The 16,205-nt window shown below is 35.3% G+C and overlaps 1 protein-coding gene and 2 long non-coding RNA genes across 6 annotated transcripts; 2 read left to right on the top strand and 1 right to left on the bottom strand.

Moving 5' to 3' along the window:
• The first annotated feature begins 2,427 nt into the window (after window positions 1-2,427).
• Window positions 2,428-5,299, top strand: LOC110760739 (uncharacterized). Its single transcript, XM_021963056.2, has 4 exons — window positions 2,428-3,807; window positions 3,896-4,160; window positions 4,240-4,328; window positions 4,432-5,299. Exons 2-4 carry the CDS (start codon window positions 3,923-3,925, stop codon window positions 4,471-4,473), a joined length of 369 nt encoding a protein of 122 aa, XP_021818748.1. The 5' UTR covers window positions 2,428-3,807; window positions 3,896-3,922; the 3' UTR covers window positions 4,474-5,299.
• Window positions 5,300-6,913: 1,614 nt separating this feature from the next.
• On the top strand, window positions 6,914-7,812 carry LOC148296175 (uncharacterized). The gene is made up of 3 exons (XR_015834146.1): window positions 6,914-7,187; window positions 7,279-7,556; window positions 7,738-7,812. It is a non-coding gene; the product is annotated as an uncharacterized LOC148296175 (long non-coding RNA).
• Window positions 7,813-11,818: 4,006 nt separating this feature from the next.
• Window positions 11,819-15,456, bottom strand: LOC110763523 (uncharacterized). Of its 4 annotated transcripts, XR_015833372.1 has the most exons (7): window positions 14,693-15,456; window positions 14,299-14,386; window positions 13,914-14,040; window positions 13,710-13,809; window positions 13,345-13,422; window positions 13,143-13,204; window positions 11,819-12,088 (listed from the first exon to the last, which is right to left on the bottom strand). It is a non-coding gene; the product is annotated as an uncharacterized LOC110763523 (long non-coding RNA). The 4 variants fall into 4 exon arrangements; XR_002527750.2 differs by lacking the exon at window positions 13,914-14,040 and having other exon boundaries at window positions 13,710-13,853; XR_002527749.2 differs by having other exon boundaries at window positions 13,710-13,956.
• Between the last annotated feature and the right edge of the window lie 749 nt (window positions 15,457-16,205).

Below are 16,205 nucleotides of genomic sequence, written 5' to 3' on the forward strand. Positions count from 1 at the left end.
AGTTGTAGACCTGTCCTCGTGAATCGATCCACAGACAAGAGAAAAGGTATCTCAGATGAAAATATTGGTTTCAAGGGATATCCCTTTGATTTGTCGTCCTTTCGCACAATCAACCGACCTGCTTTCTTGCTGAGAGAGACGGCAGTCAAGTCATTCTTATGGTGAAAACCCATCTTCAGGAAGTCACGTGGGTTAACATGGTAACAGCTACCCTTTTTCTAACTTTAGTGTGGGTCAAGGAGGAGGTATTTCGAGATTTGGGCCTTTGAGTGAATTTTACCAAGTAATGGCTCACGTAAATTTTTGAACACCTGAAAAAGAGTATCCAAAAATCACAAATTAAATTACTCGCAAGCGCACGAATTAACAGTAATATATAGATATGCAAGTACGAGGTTAAATCCACAAGGACTAATAAAAACAACTTAATTAATTACATCGCACTAAACCCAATTAAAATAACGATTGATTGATTTGAGTGATGAATTAAAGAAAACTTAAATTGTAAGAATTAAAAGAAAGAAAAATAAAACACTCAACAAAGATAGAGTTTAAAAGAAATCAAATTATGAAGATTTAAGGTTATGAATCCACCAATGATAATCCTATTTCCTTTTCTTAGAGCCAATTACTATCCAATTATGATACCAATGTTAAAGTTCGTTCTTTCTAAAGTATGGAGTAAGCTTATCCAAGTCATAAATCGTGTATCCTTATATGCAATTCTACCCTATCAGGGTGTTAAAATTTAGCATACAAGAACCTGTTAAGATTAGAAGAATTCAATCAACGAAGTAGGACTAGTGGATGGCGTTTCTGTCCTAACTATCTACTCTTCTTAATCTTAGTTCCAATAAACCTAGTGGATGGCATTTCTCTCCTAGAGTTATCCAATTATCTAGATGCAAAGTTCCTAGTGGTGATCAAGTAATAGGACTTCAAACCTAGAATAAAATTTACACAAAGATTAAGAATTTAACACGGCATATAATTGAATAGTAATCAACAAAATACTTCGTAAATAATCATGTCACGGCTTCATCATAAACCTTAGAAAGAAATTTAGTTACACATAGTTATAAAAATGAGAAAAGACATAAAATAAAATAATAAAACCCGGAACATGGTAGCGTGCCCAAAGCTATATTATTCTCTTTAATCTCCACCCCCTTCTCTAGAGACCTAGGGCAACCTACTGCAAAATAACAAACCCCTAATCTCAAAACGTTTGGAAAAACTCCCCTAAAACAAAATCAAAACCATAAACAATTATGGAAACAAATTAGGAAAGAATCCTTCTTTGATTAGGAGACATGTCAGCTGACTTGCACGAAATCTTTGGCGTTCCACTTCCTAGAAAAATCTGGAAAAATATAATAAACGTAGCTTTATCTCTAAGATTTCCAAAGATATATTACACGTCATTTAGAAAAATCGGGAAGGTCTTCAAATGTTCAATCTCCCATAGCAGCACAATTCTGACGGGATTACAACTTAGGCTGTGTTGACTTGCAATTCTTGAAGAATTGACTGTATAGAAAATTATGAAAATTTGACACAATGATCTTCAATGTCTTAGCTTTCTTCTCCAATTAGCCTTACACTGAAACTCTTCCGAAAAGTTGATTTTCCATCAAAAACCTCCTAAGAGCGCAGAAAAGCTAAAAGTAATAAGGCTCTTTTTAATAAACTTTCCCAACAAAAACCAAAAATAAAAGGTATAAAAATATAAGAAATAAGGCACTTATCAATGGCCCAAATATAAAAACAAAAACCCTTTTTGTTGGTTTTGAAAGAATGAAACTGGGCTTGGGTCTAATGTAATTTTAATATTTAAAAAGTAAATCAACTTTGGTCCATTTTCCAAATATGGTACAAACATTGCCCCCTAGTTTCAATGTGCTTGACTAAAGCTAATTGAAACTAACCCCTTCACGTCCTTAAGAAGTCAAATCATACCTAAAAATGTACTTTTTTTGAAAGTAACAAGCCAAACTGACAAAAGGCAACTGACATGCCCATGTCTAGCATTAATTTCGGACGATTGACCTAAACTCTCCAACTTCTTATTTTTTCGAACTTCATCTTTTCTTTCTGAAAAAACCATCACGAAACTTTCATTTGAAAAATCTAATCTTGCTGCAACTTTGTTTTTCAAGTTTCTCTAAAAAATTATGAAAAATGGCTCCAAAGAAATTGAAAGCTCTAATGGTTTCTGCCGTCGTTCCAGACTGGATTTCGAGACAAGGTGTTGAAGAAAATGCCAAGGAATTGCAAGCTGCATTAGAACAAGAGCAAGCAGGCAGCTTAGCAAGGTTTTCTTCCCATTTTCCCTTAAATTTGAGAAATCCTCCTAGGACTCCTTTTTTGGGTCCAAACTATCATCATGGCAAGCCGGAATGCTATAGGTTTTGGACACACAACTGGTCAGAGCCCCATTTCCTTACGGTTTAGAGGATATAGATTGGGGTTCCTGGGCAACAAACCTAGATAGATTGGGTCCGAACCCAAAGGTGGCCCTCTCTAAAGAACATATGGGTAGATGAACTAATGCCCAGATATAAGGGCAGATGGAAGCAAAATGTGATATACTATGCCATCATGTTATCGAGGCATCAAATTGAGTTGAATGCGCCTCTACTGAGTGCTGCCTTGTGTTATTGGGACAACACTTCTAATACCTTTGCCTTTGGGCCAAGCCCAATGACCCCTACCATTCTAGACATGGTTGCCCTTTTCGGCTTTAGGCCTTGTGAAATGAGCGTGGATGGGGGATTATGAGTCTAACAACCGTAAGGTTGCGAATTCAATGAAGGCCACAATGACGGAGATTATGTAGTGCTTGAGAACGTATTCCGGATATGTGATGACATATTAAGGAATAGCTGGTAAGGATCAAGAACACATGATGTTCCTGCTCTTCTAGATGAATAAGTTCATCTTCCCTAATGCTAAAGAGAAAGTGAAGCCGAAATACATGCACTTGGCAGAAGCTCTGCATAATGAAGTGGGTGTGGCTACAGGGCCATTTATGCTGGCCTATCTCTATCATTGCCTCCACCAGATCACCATCAATCTACTGGACCTCAACGTCTGTGGTTCGGTTTGGATGGCACATATATGGCTAGAATGTTATTTCACTAAGCTTGGGAACGAAACTTTGAACTTTCTTGAAGATGACATTCCAACCACAGCGCTAGCCATTAGCATGAAGAGGCTTGTCAGCACTGAGGAGTGCTTCGTCTTCTTCAGAGATTGCAAGAAAAGGGAGGAGAAAATCTGGATGCGCTCACTGGCCTGCATCATCCTTGGTTTGCGCATATGGGAATCCACCAGGCTCTTGCTCATTGGAAAGACCTGACCACAATAAGAGCCATCATCCATGCTAACAGGGGTGTCTCTTGCCTGACCAGCAAGGACCTTTTCTTTGGCGGGATACATACTGACAAGAAATGTCATTATGGGGTGGGAGCGTGTAATCCCCAATTCGTCAACAGACAATTTGGGATGGTCAAGGCGATTCTAGAACTAAGGTATAGTTCTGTGAACAAAGGGAGTTCCTGGAGGAAGATGAATATGACTCCCAAAATCAAGAGCGTAAAGGTGCCTCCCTATAAGCCAACTCCACTCTACACTTCAGCCTTCCATGAGTTCTGGAAAAATAAACTCTACTTGTGGCTTCCAGAATCTGCTAAGCTTCTTTATGCTACAACCTTCAAGGATTGCCCTTTTTCCCGAATGATACAGAGCAAGAGGAGGCATCCATGCTAAGGAGGCTGAAGCATCTTCAGAGGCTGGAAGTGATAGGTAATTTCTCACCCTTCAACCAATAGTCAATTGATTTGACTTGATGTGCAAGATTCTAACAATTTGGATTATTTTTGGTGGTTGACAGAAATCGTTCTGGACAAGCTTGGCTGCCATGAAAAGGATGGTAAGGATCCTATCAGAATGTTCCCTATTGAATTATGCTGATTTTGTAATTTTGTCAGCAGATCAAGAGACTTCTCCAACTTCTTATGGAGATTCATCAGATGAAGAGGAGGAAGCAGGAAGAGGAACAATAGCTGCACCTTCTTCCTCTCAGCCCTTTCAGAGGAAACATGAGGCTCGTGCTGCTCCTGCTTCAGGGATTGAGCCTAAATCGGCTCTAGTAGAAGGTAAAAGCTTATTTTCGAGCCTACTCAAAAAACTCTATGGAAAGCTCTATGCGAACTAACGTGTATATTCATGTTGTAGTTTCAAAAAGACATGAAAAGAGGACAAGGGTGGATTCGCCTTCTGGAGAGGAAAGGGAGCCTGAAACGCCTGATATTCCAGTAGCTCACGTAAACTTTCAGACCCTAGACTAGGTCTTCAGTTGTTATTCTTTGTTTTTCTTTTACATGCCCTTTCTTTATAACTAACATTGAATGTTTATCTTTTGCATAGGCAAGGGAAAGTGATGGTTCAATAGCCTTCCACCAATGGTAAAAAATCTCGATTTATAGGGCTAAGTGAATTTGGTGAAAGTGGAAGATGAAAAAGTTCTCCAAACATCAGAGCAGCAATCAGGCTTGAATGTGGGTGTAACGGGTGATGCTCCTGGGAAAAAAGCTTCTGAAACTCCAGGCCAGAGTGGCCCTAGTACCTCAGCTCCAAAATCCTCAAGTTCTGCTAATTTTACCAGTGCAGAAGGAAAGAAGATTCTTTGGGATCTGAGAAGGTCTGATGAAGTCCTTGGTCTTGTGGTGGATAGGCTAAGGGAGCTGTGGAATTTATTTAGATCTCCAGATTTTAACCCGGTTCAAGACTCTGATAAACTCTCTAAGGTGCAGCCCCTGCTCCTTCAAATTGCACAAGCAAAACCTCACTTGGCCCTAGTGTGCCACTCTCTGAATTACTGGTTGGGCAAAATGTTAAAACACATATTCGTGGTAATATGGCCTCATTTCAACCCTTAGGTCAAGGGTTTGAATCCCCTAAAGTGCATATTTTTGTAGAATTTCTCTAACACCCAAAATGGTCGATTCGATAAACTGTCAGTTTGAGAAAAAATGCAAGCCCTAGAGGATACAACCCAACCCCAATTCCATATCCAACACTGAGGAGAGAGAGCTAGCCATGCACATATATCCAACATGTAGACAACTATGAACTGATGGCCCTCTGAAATAATCTCGGCCACCATACCTATAATTCAGCCACATTAACCATATGAAATATCTAATAAGTGAACAAATTTCTTCTCTCTTAAAACCAAGGCAACTTTTATTTGTTTTGAATACATGCATGGTGGCCGAGAGAAAAGTGCCAAGCTGAGAAGAATGCTTTTTGCAATATCGCTCGGCCACAATACTGCCTGAGAGTTTTCTCAGAGTATTTCCAATAACTTTTTCAACAACTTTGGAATGCTAAAATAGGTGAGCCATGTCATCAAAACTCTCTCCAACAAACCTTGTCAAACTCTTTCATCAAAGGTGCAACCTATTTCTCTCTCTTCAGACTTTGGCTTCAAAACATTTAATTTTACTTTGGAAAAACAAAATCTACCTTGAAAATATTAAAAGAGTGCTGCTAAACGAACACTAAAATTAACTGAGTACACTCTATTACCAAACTATTTAATGAATTACTAATTTACCCTAATATAAAATTACCAAAAAGGATATATTGAAATATGAAACAAATATAATTTTAATAAATACACCTTACTCACCATATTCAAAGTTTAGGAAAGATTAGAAATTCATGTCTAACTTCCGACCCCATAAAAGGGTTATGCCTACTAAGGAAAGAAAAGTACCCTCCACGTCTGTGCCAAATTCTTCAAAGAATATTAATTGTACATTTCTTATATACTGCATTGACTATAAGGGTTCGAAAATAAGGTTGGAGAAGCAAAGAACCAATAGGTTTTCCACAAGCTCCTTGCCCAAATAGTGGTATGTCTTGTCAAAAAAACAAAAACAAAAACATTATTATTAGATTATGGTCCATATTCATTGCATGACCAAAACCAACCGAGTTCAAAAAATCTATCTAACTATTTGATCCTTTTCTAGGTACTGCTTAAGGGCCTTGGTCAAAGCAGCAGAGGATTCTGAATCTCGACCAAAGGGTTTCTCAACAATAACCCTGGTCCAGCCTTTACCAGATGAGGGTGATGAGGTAGCCAACGCCAAAAAGAATGGGTTTGGTGTTATGTGATAGAGTGTATTAGGGTGTACGAAAGATTTTTTGGTAATTAAATAGGGTGTACTTAGTTAATTTTACATTTTGATTTAAATATTAGGGTGTACACAGTTAATTTTAGGGTTCGTTTAGCAGCACTCTATTAAAAACATGCACCTTTTCTTTTATGAGATGGGTTATAACATACTAAACTCACACACACTACACGGATGCTAGGACTTGAACTCACAACCTTTTTCTGGGAGAGCAATTGCTCCAAACCACTACATTAGTGAGTCCTTTGCGTTGAGGCATAAATTATTAAAATAAAGAAACCTTTTCAAAGTGCCACATAGGTCAACAAACTTTAATTTGCTACTAGAGATGCTCATTTACTTATTAGAGTTCGTATACCAATTCATTACTTTCTCCATTAATAAGTTCTCAAATTTTTTGCATCTCAATTCCTAGTAAATATAAACATACCTGATACCATGCTAGTACATGGTATGCTTTACCATGCTAGTATACGGTACACTTTACTAGGGGTGGGCATCGAGACCACAAAATTGATAGAAAACTCAACAGAAAGTCAAAAAACCAAACTGGACTGGTTCCAACTAGTTCCAATGCCAGTTTTACACCTAAGAAAATCATCCAGCCCTATAAGCCTTAGGGCTATTCTCTGGTGGGAACTTCTTTTTGCAAACTTCTTCTTGAGAACACCGTTGGATCAAATCTAACGGCTGCTCAAAAGCAATTGTAACTGAACATGTCTAAAACTGTTCCACTAGAACGCGCCCTCCTCCCTCCAAAACAGATGTATTGTGCTCTTGAAGACCACAATATCTCCCTCCAAAAAAAGTTTGTTCTCTTTGTCTGTTTGTGTCTCTCTTCGTCACTCTGTCAAAGAACATGGTTTTCTTCTTTTTTCTGGTTTGATATTCTATTTCTGGAAAAACAGTGAACACATCTACCCCTCCAAAACAGCTGTTCATTTTTCTGGTTTGGTCATTCAAAGCATACAAAGCAAGGTATTATCTTGAAGAGCACATGTAGCACTGTATTTCTTATTTCTGTTTTTATTTTTCTGGTTTGATGATTGTGTTCTGCACTCTTGTGAAGCCTTGAGGACCCATCTAGTTACCAAAAAACTAGTGAGCGTGACACCTTGTTAGAATCGTTGAGCACAGTCGAAACTGGCGTTGACTTCGAATACTTGAGGATTTGAGACCCTCTGGTTCTAGAGTTGTCGGTTTAAAGTGTTGGAGCAAACGGGAAACTAGAGTTGAGTTTGAATCGTTGAGGAGAGGAAGGTTGAATTTTTTGGGGTAGATGTTCCGCTCTAAATGGACGACATTATTATATTTGTTGAAATTTCAAAACTCAAAATCAGTTACAAGGTAAGCGATATCCTGTGTTTGTTAATTTCAATATACTTGAAAAAATGTTTTGACCAAGTATATTGTCATAATTTACGCTAGTTTAGATATAGGTTGTTTAAGGTTTCACTAAAGACTCCAAACGACCTCGTAGGTGTAGCATTTATATTCACTAATGGGTTCATAGATTATTTTGTTGCAGACTCCATTATTTAATAATGTTGCATAGTCTATTTGATATTTGTGGAAAGTTTGAAGATCAAAATCACTTATAAGGTAATTAATATCTTGTAATTGTTAATTTCAGTATCCTAGAGGAATTGTTTTTACCAAATATATTTGCATAATTTACGTTATTTTGGATGTCGGTTGTTTAATATTTCACTAGAAACTCCAAAAGGCTTCGTAGATATAGCATTTGTATTCACTAATGGTTCATAGCTTATTTCGTTTTAGACTTCATTATTAACTAATGTTTGATAGTCTATTTGATATTTGGTGAAAATTTGAAGATCAAAATCACTTACGAGGTAACTGATATCCAGTAATTGTTAATTTGAGTATATGGACATAATTTACGCTAGTTTGGATGTAGGTTGTTTAAGGTTTCACTAGTGACTCCAAACAGCTTCGTAGGTGAAGCACGTGCATGCACTAATGGTTCATAGCTTATTTCGTTTCAGACTCGATTATTTACTAATGTTTGATAGTCTATTTGATATTTGTTGAAATTTTGATATTTCTGTGTTTATAGTATTGTGGTTAATATACATTTGAATTCTCTTTAAACGCATGTGGCAATATTATTATGATGATGATATGATTTTCAAGGTTAAATTGCAAGAATTGTGAAATGGAGTCTGAAGCAGAGGTGAAACAGGAAGTTAGTGTGGAGTTCAAACCAAAACTAGGACTTGAATTTGATTCCCTTGAGGATGCGTTGAAGCTGTATGATATGTATGCACTAAAAGCAGGATAATATTCACTCAGAAACTCTTTTGTATCATGGCATCATTGTGTATCATGCTTGTTGCATATTTCAGGCTGTCTATGGGGATTATGTATCATTATGGTTATCGTTATGCACCCTACAACACATATTCAACATCACTGTATCAAAACATTGTTTAGAAGATTGGATTTTCCGAAGAGCAAAGAAGAAGGCGGAGAAGATGAGGAGTTGGAGAGATTTGTGTGGGGTTTTAGGGATATATCTGGCACATGCCCCACCCTAAAAAATGTCAAAATAGTATCAGGAGAGTATCACAAAGGTATCATAAGAAAGGTTTCTGGTTTCGACAGAATAAGTGAGAAATGTCGAGAATGAGAACAGCACAAAGATGTTTTCTGGTTTTCTTTCTTGTTATTACTTTCTATTTCTCATGATACATTTATACAAGTGTTGCCTGACATTAATTACACAACTTCTACCTGGGATTCCTCCATGAAACAAGGTCTCCATTAGACAAGGAGAGAAAGTCTTCCATGAAACAAGTATTCCATGAGACAAGGAGAAAAGGTGTAGGGAAAGTGTCCTCCATGAATTAAGGAGGGAAAGGTTTGGTCAAGTGTAGGGACTTACGTTTGGTCTTGGTGTTTCACATGATGACAACTCACATGATGACAACTCATAAGTCATAGGATTCTTCATATGCTAACAAAAAAAAAGGGAATTATGAATTTTATGAAAACAAATATAATCATAATCATATTACACGTGGCACAACAAGAGATTAAAATCAAATCATATCAGTGTTTGTGACATTATATGTACATTAAAATTCCAAAACATGATAAACTGTTGATAATCTTTTGAGTCATTTATGACACTTTACATTTTTACTAAGGAGAATCTAGGGAGAAAATTAAGTAAAATTACATTTATGACACTCTACACTTTCCAAAACATGATTATCTTCAAATAATACTCGAAAATATAGGGAGAAATTTTACTGTGTTTTTTAAAATCATTTTTTGTGAATTTTGTCAGTTAAACAAAAAAAAAAACATATGATGACATGTGGTGCTGCAAGAGGAAGAAAATTGAAACTTTGATAAACTATTTGAATTTTTTTATGTGTAAAAATTATATTTTAAAGCTTAAAAGATAAAGAAAATGTCATAATGAGTTTGTGAGAATTTATGGTGACTGTGATTTTTGAAACTTAAACTATGAGGTGTGAAAACAAGATTTTGACTTTGGGAAATTTGAAGTAATAATTAGAGGAATAGTTGTTGTAAAGTAGTGATCAATACTTTGTAAACCACTTTTTGGACTTGGGATACGAAGTATTGATGTTGAGAAATATGTATGTATTTTTTTTTTTGGTAAATTTTCCATTTATTTTAATATTTTAAACAATTTTACAACAAAATATGATTAAAATATAACAAACGTAACACATGTCAGCACAAGGAGAGCCTAGCATCCCATCCATTTCCATGTGTCGGCAAGGTAAACCGCCACCTGGCATCTCATCCAATTAACTATTTCTTTTTACTTCAAAATTGATTTAAAAATCGTTTATAATTCAAAAAATTCCCAAAATATAATGTCGGGATTGGTATGACATTTTCTTCGAGCACGTACGTCAAATTTCGCCAGTGCATTCAAATTTTGATCTGATCCTTATGTGATCAAACAAACAATAGCTTAGGGTTTACAAAATGTAGTTATGTTTTTATTTGCATCATTCACATTTAGGGATGACCCCCAAATTTTAATTTTAAAACAATTGTAAACCACTTTTTGGACTTGGGATACAAGTATTGGTGCTGAGAAATATGTATGTATATTTTTTGTATTTTTTTCATTTATTTTTATATTTTAAACAATTTTACAACAAAATATGATTAAAATATAACAAATATGACATGTGTCAGCAAAAGGTGATCCCAACATCCCATCCACTTCCACGTGTCAGCAAGGGACGCCGCCACCTGGCATCTCATGCAATTAACTATTTCTTTTTACTTTAAAATTGATTTAAAATGGTAGAGTTTAGTGGTTAGGGGTTAGGGTTTGGGGTTTAGGGTTAGAGTTTGTGGGTAAAGAGTATTATGGAAAGCGTTTTCATATGACAAACTTTTCATGCTATATATATGTGTGTGTTTTTATGCTATCAAAACATAATAACTTGGGATGGGTATTAAATAATATTCTGAATGTTTGTTGTAATTTTCTAATTTTTAATTTATTTATTGTGAATTTTAGAAGTTAAATCATATAAAAAGAGTGTATGTGATAGAATGTTTTGATTTGTCTGTGAACAAAGTTGAGTTTTTATCATTGTGCTTGTATTTTTATAATTCAAAATTAGAATTTTGGAGCTTTAAGGAGAAGAGAATATATGAATTTTCGGTGTATTTTTATGATTTTTAATTTTTTATTATGAATTTTAGAGCACCCTGTGAGTATTTCTCATGTGTGGCCTTATAAGATGATAACACGTGTCATGTTTTTGTAATTTATTGTGTTTTATGACACAACATTCGATGGAGATCTAAAATTATGATTTCATATATTTAAATGAATGAGAATCATTTGATCAAAGAAACAAGAGTGTATGTGAAAGAATGTTTTGATTTATATCTATGAACAAAGTTGAGTTCTTATTATTGATTTGTATTTTTATAATTTAGAATTAGCATTTTGGAGCTTTAAGGAGAAGAGAATATCACAAGATGTTCATAGGAATTTTCTGTGTTTTAAAAAAAAAAATTATCTATGAACATAATGGTTGTTGCATCCAAGTTTTTCCATGAACCAAGAACACATGCATGAATGCAAGATAAGGGTTTTGTAGCATGAAAACAACTTGTGAGAGCACATTGTTTAATATGGAGCACAGCGTGATTCCCAACTATTGCTTTAGGTGTGAATTCCCAACTTAGCACGGAATGAATGTCTCCATCCGCTTTGGGTGTCTCCATTTTTTGAGCATCGTATTACACTATTAGAAATGCATTTTCATTTTTTTCTACAAGCTTAAAAATGGAGGCAAATCCTCCACCACATGTACATCAACTGTTAGATCCAAATTTTCATAACCAAGATTGGAGCTTAATGAAGCATAATGGAACAACTGACTGACACAGCAGAATGCCGGTTGATACTCTATTGACTGCGTTCGACTTCAAAAAATGGTTTCAGCTTCTCAAATTACTTTGGAGCATGTTTGAGTGTGTTTATTTGTTTCCCAATGGATTCACTATGGCTTCAACAGATACTGTTTTCTGTTTCCCAATGGATTCACTATGGCTTCAACACAAGTACAGGCTAGTTTATGTCAATTTTAGATTAACCTTCAGTATCAGATATGAACATACATAAGTCTCACAAACGATTCAGACCCAAAAAAAAAAGTCTCACAAACGATTGATTAAAACTCAACAATCATGTGAAAATGTAACGATAACTACTCAAATGCAGGGTCCGTGCATTAAATCAAAGTCTTGCAAAAATGCCTTTGTCGGATTAGGCTGCACAATACGTTCACTATTCTGCGTCTTCTACGTAGGGTGCATATTCTCAGCAACTGAAGCAGCCACATCTGTTTCAAAAGATGATGAGCTACAACAACGACAAAATATGTATAAACAATAAAGTCAAATCGTTAAAATCCTATGAATTCCTTGTGGCATTTTGTTATCTTTTAAGTTGAAAATATAATTTTTAAATATAAAAAATTCAAATAATTTCTGAAAGTTCTATACTAACAATAATACTATGTTGAACATCATTACTCTCCCTTACAACAACTCTTTCTCCAATTATTACTTCAAATTTCCCAACTTCAAAATTTTATTTTCACACATCATAGTCGAAGATAATGTGCCATGGTGATGGCTTCCCTTACTAGTAAAGGAACTGGAAGGGAGGTGCTATCAGTACTGCTCTCGTTATCATTGGCAGATATCAATAAGTTTCTATAAATTTTTGGTGCATTTTTCTGATTTTTCATCATTTTTTTGTGTGAATTTTTGAAGTTTAAGATACAAAATTGAACCTGTGATGACACGTATTGCTACATGATACTGACACATGTCAAAAACTCTGATGATGCACCAATCTGACGCTGCCATGTGTCATTCTCTTTAATTTATTAGTATTTTCCAATGCTTTAACTTCCAAAAATCATAATAAATTCATACAAAATTAGACACATTCACCAAAAAATCCTACAAACTTCTAATCACATTTCCTTCATCTTTTAAGCCTTAAAATATAATTTTGACATATAAATTTCAAATAATTTCTCAAAGTCAAGTTTATTTCTATACTACCAATACTACTATGTTGACCACCATTACTCTCCCTTACAACAACTCTTCCTCCAATTATTACTTCAAATTTCCCAAAGTTAAAATTTTATTTTCACACATCATAGTTGAAGCTACCTTTTAGGATACTTATGAATGCCAAGAAGCCATCAATAATTTGTCAACAACAGGTGAATAGATTATCACTCTAGTCTATTTTATCAGTAATAACACGTGCATAATTTGTCAATATTGTATCAGTAACCCATCAATAGTGCATCAGAAACCATTAGATTTATTAATCCAACTCCAACTGTACTAAAGGCTATAATGGAGCACGCTAACCATTTTGAGCTCAAAGTGAAGGACCAAAAGAAGGAGAGTTTGCAGTAGGAGGGCCTTGACCTCTGTGACAATACAAATAAAAGAAACGTAGGATCAACTGTTAACCTTATATCCAAAATCACCAGTATCCACAAACATACATGTACCCAAAAAAATTAGCATAAAATTTATGAAAAAACAATCAATAAGGAGAGGGACATACATTGCAGCAAAGGAATCAGCCGATTTGAGAAAAGATGTGCCAAAGTCTCTGTTCTATTTTTTTAAGAAAACAGAAAACCTGTACACATCACAGTTTTAGATTGAGGCTTAAACTAGAAATAGAAAAACTCAAACACTATCCAAACATGAACAATATATCAAAATTACATAACAAACTAAATTAACAATTAGAAAACTAAAGGGATATGGTGGTGGTGGAGACAGCTTAGGTGGTCAAACCTGTTAAAACTTAAAACTGAATACAGATACAAAGTCATCAAATTGATGGAGAAACAAAACGTAAAAATGGCATAATTCACATTTTGCCAATACTTTTGTGCTAAGTTAGAGATAGTGTTTTCTCACCTTACAGCCATGTTTCTTAAGCTTTGAATTATCAGCAAAATATTGCATATTTATCTCATAATACTGCCCCATATCAACAAAATGCCCTTATTCATCTCATCTGTTGCCCAAGTCACATCGATAGTGAATAATTAAATGCATTTCCTGGCAGATACAAAGGAAACGGAGAAAAAGCAAAAAAGAAATATTGGTTCAGAAACTTACACAGAGCATTCTCTTTGTTGCCAAGTTTCAATCAAATGGGTTTCTGTAATTTCCATTAACATAATACAGTTGGTAGGAAATTGGAAGGTAAAGTCATCACAAACACCAAGAGATCTGATTCTCATCTCTTGTTACAACAACAAATCACAAACAACAGGACATCTGATTTAGAATCTCATAAACAATTGAGGAACAAACGCATATCCACATATAATCACTAATATTTCTATGTAAATCGAAAATATATAGAAAAAGATAATGATTTCGCATATAATTTACAATTAAATACACAAATATTTTAACCCTAAATCAAATTAGGGATATATAAATTGATTTTTCAAAAATTATAGAAAATAATTCTAGGAGGACGAAGGACATTTGTTACCTATGGAATAGAGGAAGGTTTGACGGCGAGAGAGACCAGTCGAAAGAGAGAGCCGGCGAGAGAGAGATGGAGAGACAGTCAGTGTTTCCTAAATGTGAATGATGAAATTGCACGGGTAAAACTCAGTGTAGGTTCGCATTAAAAAACCAACAACTGAACTGAAAAGTGCCTAATTTGATCAAAAAAATGGAACTTCAAGGGAATTTGACAGTCATAATTTACAGATAATTATACAATTAAATACCGAAAATATATACAAAAAAATAATGATTTTCACAGATAATTTACAATTAAATACCCAAACATTTTAACCCTAAATCAAATTAGGGGCATAGAAATTGAATTTTCAAAAAACATAGAAAATAATAATAAGAGAAGGAAGGACAGTTGTTACCTATGGATCCATGGAGGAAGGGAGGCTCCCATGGAGAGAGAGCGCGAGACCGAGCGAACCAGAGAGAGAGAGAGAGAGAGAGAGAGAGAGAGACATCAAGAAAGAGAGCGCCGGCGAGAAAGAGAGCCGTCGAGGCCAAAACTAGTCTACGGAAAAACATCTTACGATCCCAAACAACAACAAAAGCTCACTGAAACAGCAAAATAGAGTAACAGATCCAAGTAACAGGGAAACAGGCCCAAGACAGAGCCAAGGCCCCTCACTTTACCTCCTACACTGGCGGGCAAGGAAGGCAGTCGTGAGAGAGAATGAACACAAAAAATTAAAATTAGGATTTTATGAAATATATTTGAAGGTTAGAATTCTAAAAACTTAAAGATTTTCTTGGGATTCATAGATGTCTGAGGGAGGCGATGTCGGTGTATGGGTACTATGTGCGTGGAGGAGGTGAAGGAGATGGGAAAAACGTGAACAGTAACTGTTATCAACCCTAACCTAATCGCCACTCACAGAGAGAATAAACAGGTGAGAGAGAGAGGAGAATTTGTCTGAGAGGAAAAAGAGGGAGTCCGAAAAAAATAGGCGCGATTGGATGGAAAAAGGCGGGATTTGAAAAGGCGTGCCAGGATACGTGCCTTAAGGGGAATTGCAGCGTACCCATTTCTATTGTAAGCTCTCTTTTTCTTTCCAGCCGTTGAGATTACTTTGATGGCTGAGATGAAGCAGCAAATAGGGGTTCGCAAAAAGGAGTTCCCACCTGAGCCGCGGCGATAAGGCTTATCCCAATCGAGTTTAGTTTAGTTTAGTTTAGTTTTTTTAAAATAATCTAGTCGTATAGGCCTTATTTTCAAAGCTTAAAATCATTTAAGTTGAAGAGCCCAAATGCAAGCCCATCTCTTCTTAACTCACACACACAGGGGTTCAAACCCCTCCATACCAAGTTCTGGAGTCACTTAACCACCACGCAAGTCATCACCTTATGATTATTACCTATGGAATCTCATATTTAAAACTCTTGCGAGCTGTTTCTCAAAATAGAAATTAACATAATTACTTATTGTTCTATATTGTTGATCAATTACTTAATTACTTAATATAATTTATTTCTTTCCTATTTAATCCATTTAATGTTATTGGTTATTATATTATTCATTATAAGTACTTACATTACTCAATTCCCCCTCAAATTGTTACTTAATTACTTAAATCTCTATAATCATTTTCTTTATTTCCTATTTAATTCTTCCTTGGGTAACTTTATTTATGTTCTTAGTTCATTTTCAATCTTCACTATTATTTTTTAAGGAGCTTCACTAATATACCCAAAATAAGGGCTGAAATTATTATATAAAAAAACTCCACATGGACTGCACTTCATATTCACACCCAAAATCCATTTACTGCACAAGATATTGGTGTTGAAGTTCCTATAAATTACGTGGCTGCCACTGATCAACTTAAAAGAAGCCCAACACAAAAAACTAGCCTAACCCAATTTTATAAAAAAGCCCAA

This window comes from Prunus avium, chromosome 2 (genome assembly GCF_965620075.1).
Source record: "Prunus avium chromosome 2, drPruAviu1.hap1.1, whole genome shotgun sequence".
In the NCBI taxonomy this organism is placed as follows: domain Eukaryota; kingdom Viridiplantae; phylum Streptophyta; class Magnoliopsida; order Rosales; family Rosaceae; genus Prunus; species Prunus avium.

Excerpts from the sequence above, each read along its gene's own strand:
- LOC110760739 (XM_021963056.2), top strand. The coding sequence starts at position 3,923 with ATGAAAAGGATGGTAAGGATCCTATCAGAATGTTCCCTATTGAATTAT. Across the intron at positions 4,161-4,239 it reads TAAATCGGCTCTAGTAGAAG|TTTCAAAAAGACATGAAAAG; the intron begins GTAAAAGCTTAT and ends TTCATGTTGTAG. Across the intron at positions 4,329-4,431 it reads CTGATATTCCAGTAGCTCAC|GCAAGGGAAAGTGATGGTTC; the intron begins GTAAACTTTCAG and ends TCTTTTGCATAG.